A 9259-nucleotide genomic window follows, 5' to 3' on the forward strand; every position below is an offset into this window, starting at 1 on the left:
TGAGAGACTACAACTTCCAGCATGCCCTGACAGCCTGCGGCTGTCAGGGCATGCTGGAAGTTGTAGTTTCCCAAAAGCCAGAGAGCCACGGGTTGGAGACACCTAAGATAATTCATATTGGTTTCTGTGTGGAATATCCCTTTAATTCAGGAATGTTTAAACAGGTTAAAAGGATGATGTAACCTGAGGCTGTAAACGTCCAAGTAAGAAGCTTTCACTTTCCATACCCCTGGGATATTAGGGATGTTATGGCATAATATCTTACAGGAATATGTCCCCTCTATTGCATCTTCATAAACCCTTGTATAATGCTATGTCAGGGCCGGATACAGGTTTTTGCGGACCCCCAAGCAACAGAGCCTCAGCAGGCCCCTCATCCATCTACTATGCTCCCATTAGCCACACACTATGCACAATCATTTGAGACACGACTAACTTACACAAACACATTACTGACATAGACACTGACTGACACTGACTGACACTGACTTGTGGTGTCCCACCACAGGTGTTTCTTGTCTTTACACCCCTTGCAAAAGTCTCTACGTCAAAGAAGAAATGGTTATGAAGTAGTACCTAAGTTTTGCCATTAGATGATGCTAGAATGTATATTGTGTACCTAAGTATTGCACAGCAGTAGGTAACTAAAGGGTTATTGTTTCTAGGACCTGTGCACCAATGGGAATTCTTTCTCTTCTCTACCTATCTCTATACTTCTCCTTCTCTTTTTTGCCTATCTCTATCCTTCTCTTTCTCTTGCACTCTCTTTTCACCCACTCACAGCACACATTACACTTGCTGTAGGAGGAAGTCATTTGTGGAAAGGAAGTGTAGCCACACCTTAGTGAGTCTAACTCTGGCTTTGGTAGATGACGGATGCAAGTCAAAAAGGCCCTGGCAGTAGCCAAGTAGGTTCGGTCTCTGTTGTGAACGGACGCACAGGAGACACCTTAGCACTCTTTTCTTGAAAACAGCACTTCCACACACTATGCAGTGCTGAACGCACACTTAGGGCCCTATTCCACTGGACGATTATCGTTTAGATTATCGCTAACGATAAACAATCTCAAACGACCACTTTGCGCATTTCAACGAAGCGATGGTCGTTAAATCGGGTCGTTCTTGCGGTCATTTTAAGCTCGTTGATCGTGCACTTCACAGTGATTCAACTGAACGAGAAGCATCAGATTATCGTTCAAGTAGGTGGGGGCGAGTAATTTTTTTGTGTCCTGTCTACCTCCTATGGGTGTATTCATTGTTACGCACTCTTACGCAATTCAAGCAGAATCTCTTGTCTCCATATTGGGTTTGGTCTTGTATGCCATTGCAAAACTACACCTAAACTGGAGATGAGAGGAGCGTGGCCCACTAAAATAGCAGCAGTTGCATAGTATTTCAATAAATACCTTCTCCCCAAAACACTTCGTATGTTATAAGTTCCCTCCTCTAAAAACTTGCCCAACGCTCACTGCCACGTGGCGCTGGCTGCGGCGGCCTACACTTCCAGTTGACGACCGCGCACTCGAACGGACCCTTACCTCCGTACGTAATTTCTCGAGCCAAGGGTGCAAAATATTACAATAAATACCTTCGTTACAAAACACTTGGTATGTTAAAACTTCCCGCCTCTAAAAACTGGCCCAACGCTCGATGCCACGTGGCGCTGGCTGCGGCAGCCTAATTTCTCGCGCCAAGTGAGGAAAACAATAAATACCTTCGTCCCTAAACATTTTGTATATTGTAACTTCCCTTCTTTAAAAACTCGCCCAACGCTCGATGCCACATGGCGCTGGCTACGACGGCCTACACTTCCGGTCGACGACCGCCCACTCAAACGGGCCCTTTCCTCCGTACGTAATTTGTCATTTCTCAAACCCGGGTGTGCGGGTTTGAGCACAGTAGTCACCTATACGAGGTGTTTGTGGGTCTTGCCCGAATGTAGTCGCCCATATATTACACATTTATACTATACATTTTTGGGTATGATGTTCGTCAATCCGCTACCAATTATAATAAAAAAAAAAATTAATAGAAAATGTAGAAACAATGGAAGATTGTCCATTGTCCATGTCAATCAATGTGTTTAGCCAATTAGAATTTGCACTGAGCGCAACCGCTAACGACCAATGAACAATCAAATGATTTTTTAAATTTGCGAACGAGGTATGAACGAGCAACGATAAAAATAGGTCCAGGTCTCTTTAAATGATCAACGATTTCTCGTTTGGTCGTTAATCGTTAGCTACATTTCAACTGAACGATTATCGTTTAGATTCGAATGATTTAACGATAATCTGAACGATAATCATCTGGTGGAATAGGGCCCTTAGAGAGGACAAGTCAGGGATCACCCCAACCCAAGCCGAGAACCAGTCTAAAAGTGCGGGACAGCATCCTGAACAAAGAGGAATTTATCCGGATAGAGCAAAGTTGCTAGAAGCCTACTCCATCTCGTAGCGCAGGTGTCCTCAGAGAACTCTGACCACTCTGCTCATCCTAAGTAAAAAGGTCTGGGGCTTATGTCACCCTCTAGGACGGGTCGTACGACACTGGTGGGCAATAGGTGGTGCAAAGACCAAAAAGTCAAAACATGGGCACAAGTATTCTCTCTAAAGTATTCTACTTATTCTCCTTCTGAAGTTTCAGCAGAGCACAGTACTACATTGGGTTGGGACTCTCAACATCCTCCTCTCTACTCCTCTGAATCTCTTCTACCTCTCAGCACACAACTCAGTCAGCACGGCTGTACTTCTCCTTAAGCTCACAGCGCAGGTCGTATCACTAAAGATTAAAGTATATTATCAAGTCAAGATCCTGCTGTATATCACCGTATTAAGCCTTCCTGCAGTAAAGAAGAGTTTATTTATTTTAAGTGGTTATTCATTAAGCACCTACACAGCCATTGCATTTCCTGGGTCATCTTCCCTTTCTGTGGGTGGTGGTACCAATAGTCTGGGTGGGTCAGAACTCCACTCTGGACCACCGTGATAAGCACCCAAGGGACCCCCAAACAGCCCGGCATGTCACCGACCACAGGTAAAGGGTATGGCCAGCCTATCTAAAATAAAGTAGGTGTGCCACCATACCTGTGTGCTCCACTGTTACTGGCGTCACAACAACCAAACATCTGACTGAGCTGTATTCCGACCAACCACCACAGAGGTGGCGTCCCGCCTCACCATCTGGCAAGTGATTGGTCACCCCTCACCCTGCACTACAGTGAGCGGACAGAGCTCTATACTATACTACTATTTATGTTCTTAGACCTTGAAGTGAGATCTAGTTCATAGGTCACCATGACCTACCTTCCGCTTTCTTCTAGAAACAACACCACTCTTGTCCTCAGTTTGGCTGTGGGGGATTTGCAGTCAATGGAGGTGAATTGTAATACCACACACAACCTGAGGAGAGGGGTGGTGCTGTTTTTGTAAGTAATTGAGAAAGTAGCTGCGCTTTCTCTAGTTCCAGACAACCTCTTTATTAAACTTTTGTCTAGTTGCATGGACATGTCAAAGTTTAGATCACTGAATGTCATCAGATATAGCTCAGAGATGGCGAGTCAAATAATAGAATTCTGTCTGCCTGCAGCCACCACTAGGGAAGCTATGGAGTTTACTGCATACTGCTAGCGTATGGAGTTCAATGCATGAACTGTATGCAATAAGCACCCTCTAGTGGTGGCTGGAGACAGCACAAATTTTGTTACTAAAAAAAAAATACTTTATTGCAAAAACAGCATCACACCTGTCCATAGGTTGTTCATAGTATTGCAGTTTATCTCCATTTACTTTATTAAAGTATCGTTCTCCTTTTATGCAATCTCAGTGTTTTTTTAGACAACTCCTGAACTCCTATTTTCTTTATTCCATAGACATAGCTGTGACACAGCGTGCAGTGGCAACCACTATGGGCTCAGGGCTTTAGAATATTACTCCAGCACTGGGACTGTTGTCACACGACTACTTCCCTATGAGGTGCGGGTGTTGTGTTCGTCTATGGAATGTAACCTGTCACAGCCAGCAGATATGTGTAGTGTACAAGAGAGATACGGAGACCTTTGGTTTGCAGCAGGAGCGGCTCGGTGATAGGCGGAGGCACAGACACGTTACGTCACCGGCTCTGCTACATTGGAAAGTGAAACCTGTACAGAAGTTCCCACAGATTGCAGTTACCATTCTCCTTTAAGTTACATCGCCAAAACAATTGGGGAGAAAACATCATGAAAGTGAATTCATCTTCTTACAGGAGAGCGGGATATAAAAGAAGAAACATGGAGCGTCCTATAACATTTACACCATTGCTTCCTCCAAGAGACCCCATCCAAGAACAGGTGAGGGGTCTGCGCTGTCTGCCCACCTGCCCATAGAATATCACACGTAGCTTCTCTACTGTAACAATGAAAGGATTTGGGTCTAATTTTCTTCTTCTCCCCATTTGCAGGCATGGCCACCATTGTCAGAATTGTGCTTCTTCTTGCGTTATATACTGCGTGTCTGCAGGACCCGGCCGAGGGTCATCCGCTGCACAAGAGATGTCCTATGTCTAAGTATAAGAAGCTGCAACCGGACACAATGGACGCTGCACGAAGGCTGCAGAACCTACAGGTGAGCAGAGATCTGGGGGGGAAGGGTACGGAAATGGTGTAGGGGAGGGGAGATTCATATCGCAGTTATACTGTGGGGATAGCTCAGTGTTGCTCCGTGTGATGTCACTATGATGTCATCATTCGGCCATTGCAGCATCACAAGCACTTGTAACTTCTTTTTAGTTTTTTTTTTTCCCAAATTTCTGAACATGCCAAAAAAAATTCCAAAAAAGCAGATGTTCTTCAGCCGTAAAAGGACTTTGCACTTAATTTTACATCCAAAGAATGTTAGTGATTGTGAATGACCAGGAATTGTTCTATTCAAATTCAAGAGAATTTAATAGCTGCAAAACAACCAACTTTTGGTTTATTTTTATTTATTTTAATATAAGTAACTCAGATTCCACGTGGACATATGTATAGGTCGGGATTTCATCTGGTCGTCTCTAATCTCGCTCTTTTATCTACAGAAAATCAAAGCTTCATGCACCCAAGGTCTTCTCCTGGAAAACGTCACCAACTGTGACATAATGGTAAGGAGGTTACACTTTCTTCCCACTTTTTTGCTATATGTCCTTCTATACCATAAGGAAGTGGTCATTCCTGTAGATTTCTAACCAAGGCCTGAGTAGCCCTGCAGTTCTTAACACAGTAGAACCAGGCTTGAGTAACCCTGCAGTATCTGACACAGCCATTGTTGGCAGCAGAGGGGGCATGCTGCCCCTTACTGCTTGACAATGTAAGAAAAAAAAATAATAATAATAATAATAATAATAATAATAATAATAATACATTTACAAAGTTATATGACTTTATTAAATAAATGTGAAAAAAAATTTTTTTTTTTTTTTTAACAGAATACCCTTCTCCTTTAAGTGGTATTGTGTTCATGCTCTACAGTATGTCCAAGCCATCAGGGCCATTAGCAGCCTGGTAGTGACAACTAATGTGTATTCCCGCACAGGTCACACACCCTTAAACTGCCAATAGTACTTCTCACTGGACTATTAGGCTATGTTCCCACAATGTAAAAGTTAGAGTAAATAGCGACCATTATTTGCCTTTATTCATAATATTAAAGTGATAGAGATTTACGATAAATTACAATTATTTGAGATCAATATACTGTGAAAGGGCCCAAGCTCCGATCCCTCAGATGACGCAGCTTTACGGCCCACATATGTTTTAGGTCTATGGCTTCTTCCTGCTCTTGTCTTTATGTTTCTTCCTGTTCATTACCTGAGATGGTAAGAACAAGTGTAAAGCCGAGCATGACTGCATTCTGCGCTGTGCACATGACGGCACATTAGTCAGGCAGCCCAGCCGGCCGCCGTCTGCTTGTTCTTACTCCATTGTTACAGAGACTGAACCTGCCTCCGGTGAATTGGCTGTACAGTTGTTCTAGTGTAGGTAACACAATGGTTGTGCACGAATTATAGCGAATCTGCACAATGTAAAGACGAGAGAAAGATTTAACAATTAGTGTTGATCAAACCTCAGGAAATCCTAAGTTCGATCGAGCTCGATGATTCACAAACCTGCCGCATTTGAATTCTGAAGCCTTCCCGGTCTGTGGGGAAGGAGGAGACTGCCAGGTACCGCCTGGAATTACGGGATTCAGACTATTACCTAGGCCCGGAATTCCAGGCGGTACTCGGGCACTCTCCTCCTTCCCCACGGACCAGGAAGGCATCAGCAAACAAATGCGGCAGGTTCGTGAATGTTCGAGTTCAATTGAACCTAGGTTTTCCGATGTTCGATCAACTCTACCTACGTTTTTCAGAGGTTCGATCAATTCTAGCCTAGACGGGCACTCTTTGCAGTCTGATGAAAGCCCCAAAAGAAGCTTCACCATCCATTGACTCCTACTTACCGGGACCCATGTAACCCTCATGTATACTATGCTTGGACCTCACGTTCCTAATTCTGTTCTCCTCCACCTATCTCCACAGGGGACAGCAAGACTGCCGCTCACATTACAAAGACTGTCGCTAGTAATCAACGTCCTGGAAAACATCAATACAACAGGAAATTTTAAGAAGACCGACCTGGTGAAACGAAATCTGGAAGCCTTCTCCATTCTCCAGGACGACCTGATGAATTGCGTAAGTGCAAATTGAGTAATGCAGCTGTGTAGGGACATTACTCAGGTACTGCTACCATTGCAGTTACATGGGGCAATAGATTAGCTAATGCTGCCCATATTTTGCCCGTATCTCGCCCATAATTGTGCAATGTAATTTTGTAAAAAGTAGTAATGTGTCATCTGTGTTCTCTTCCAGGACAGAGTTGAGTCCCCCAACTTGAGAGATTGTGAGAGTCATCTCGACCAGTACAGGACAACGGTAAATAAATGGCGACAAAAAACTGTCTTGGTGTAATTGTTCTGGTTCCACTGTCGTACCCATTCACACTGCTCTTGCTGTGTGGACCAGAATACACTTTGAAGCCATGTTCATACTATGTATGAGACCGGCCGTTCCGTGACCCAGCCGGGTCATGGAACGGCCAGTCTTATTAAAAATCATCCCGGCCGGTACTGCAGTACCAGCCGGATGATTTTTTTCAGCCGCAGAGTTCTGATGCACGCGAGCCCGCATCAGAACTCCCCACAGCACACTATGGAGCAAGCAGCTGGAGCCGCTGACATGGTTTTCTGCGGCCGCTATTCGATGAATAGTGGCCGCAGAAAACTGACATGTCCGTTGTTTGCGGCGCCACTAGGGATCCCAGCCGGAGCGTATACCATATGTATACTCTCCGTCCCGTATCCCATAGACAGCAATGTAACATATTTTTCTGTAATAATCACGGCCGTTGTTGCACTGTGCAACAACGGCCGTAGATTTATGAAAATATACGTAGTGTGAACATAGCCTTCTAGTGTAAGGGTATGTTCACACGGAGTAAAACAGGCTGAACAAGCGGCGAGTAGCAGAGGCACACTGAGGCAGGAGGGGGCTCCACAGAATTCAGCCTGTTTTGCTCAGTGTGAACATACCCTTAAAATCTATGAGATACTCTTACATTTGGTTAGTGACTTCCAGTCCATCCATAAACGCCTAGTGTTAACTGGCTAGTCACGATAGGCAGCGGGGAGAATCAGAAGTGGCATTGTATTCCAGTAGAGATGAGCCAACTCGATCATGCTCGTGGATAATTGTTTGGCATATGAATACTGGTGGCTGACAAAGTTAGATGAAGCCCTAGGGAGTCCTGGAAAATCTGGATACAACCATAAGCCATAGGCTCTTTCCATTTTTTCCCCAGACTCCCTAGGGCTTCATCCAACTTCTTCAGCCACCAGTATTCAAAAGCCGAACGATCAGTCTCAAACATATTCGAGTTGCGCTCATCTCTATATCAGAGAAGCAGAGCAGAAAGTAATAGAGGGGAGCAGGGCAGCCATTTACTATCACCAGCCCTTTTTTGGTGCACTTTAACCCTCCACCACCAGACACCATTTCTGGTCTCGTGACACCAATGTGACCTTGATGGACAATCCACGTAAGGTCCAATGTCTTGGTCATCATGACATTACGGCAACAATTGGCTACTACAGTCATTGTGGTGCTTTCAATCAGGTCCCAGTTGTAGCTAGAGGTAGAAATATATAGGCATTATGGGTAGACAGATAAATGGGCACTATGACTTGGACACAAAATGTTTTTAATAAAGAATAACGAGAGATCATCATGGTGACCAATGATTTCTTTTCCAATGTATTCAGGTGTCCAGTGAGTGTCTGGAAAATGATGTTCTCCTGAACCTGCTCTGGATCTTAGTAGAGGATGTGGGATACTGTGTTCATGGGGATCAAAGCCTGGAAAGCATGAAGAAGGCGAATCCTCGTGCCGCTGCCAAACCCAATGCTGCAAAGAAACATAAAGGCAAAAAGAACAAGAAAAACAAGAAAGTGAAGAGGATGATCACCATCTAAAGTCCGTTACCTGGGCCTTACACCAATGGATGAATGCCGATGTTACCTCCACATGGATGCCGAGTCCTATCATCACGTCTCTATATGTCTACCATGGTCCAGTTATCAGCAAAAAGCCTGGATCATGTGCACAAATTCCCATAAGAATCAGTGATCAAAGACGCATGGGGACCGGCCTGTTTCTCTATAAAGATGTTACATGGATTTCTGCTCCCGTGCTGTGAATGGACGTTGTATTCGTTTTATAATTTAATAATTTATGTATTTATTACGATAATAATAATTTATTTGTGGAATTGTTATAGCTAATATATTTTTATATATTTTTATTATTAAATTGTTATTATTAGAATATTTCAGTGATTGGTTGACTTTCAATTGTGGAGCGGGAAATGGGGCGGTACATTTTTTTAGATGTTTTTGATATGATCCAACAAACGTTGTATGTAGCCTTTCTAAGGGTATGTTCACACAACATAAGTTTTGTATTAATCATGGCTGGTGTTGTCAATTTGCCGATTTACGTTGTATAGCAGCCAGAGGGAATCTTGGCCGGAGTGTATACACATAGTATACACACCAGCTGGGATCCCTAGCGTCCGCACGAAAAACTGAAATGTCAGTCTTGTGCCGCCACTGTTCATTGAATAGCGACCACACAAGCCTGACAGGTCACACAGTGGAGAGTGCAGCTCCGGCTGCACTCTCCATTGTGCTCAATGGTGAATTGGGAT

General features: G+C 44.0%; 1 protein-coding gene across 1 annotated transcript; it reads left to right on the top strand.

Annotated features, from left to right (window-relative positions):
• Positions 1-3020: 3020 nt before the first annotated feature.
• LOC138766461 (uncharacterized) lies at positions 3021-8525 on the top strand. Its single transcript, XM_069944053.1, has 6 exons — positions 3021-3036; positions 4441-4604; positions 5056-5118; positions 6538-6690; positions 6868-6930; positions 8316-8525. Exons 1-6 carry the CDS (start codon positions 3021-3023, stop codon positions 8523-8525), a joined length of 669 nt encoding a protein of 222 aa, XP_069800154.1.
• Positions 8526-9259: the final 734 nt, after the last annotated feature.

This window comes from Dendropsophus ebraccatus, chromosome 10 (genome assembly GCF_027789765.1).
Source record: "Dendropsophus ebraccatus isolate aDenEbr1 chromosome 10, aDenEbr1.pat, whole genome shotgun sequence".
Classification (NCBI taxonomy): domain Eukaryota; kingdom Metazoa; phylum Chordata; class Amphibia; order Anura; family Hylidae; genus Dendropsophus; species Dendropsophus ebraccatus.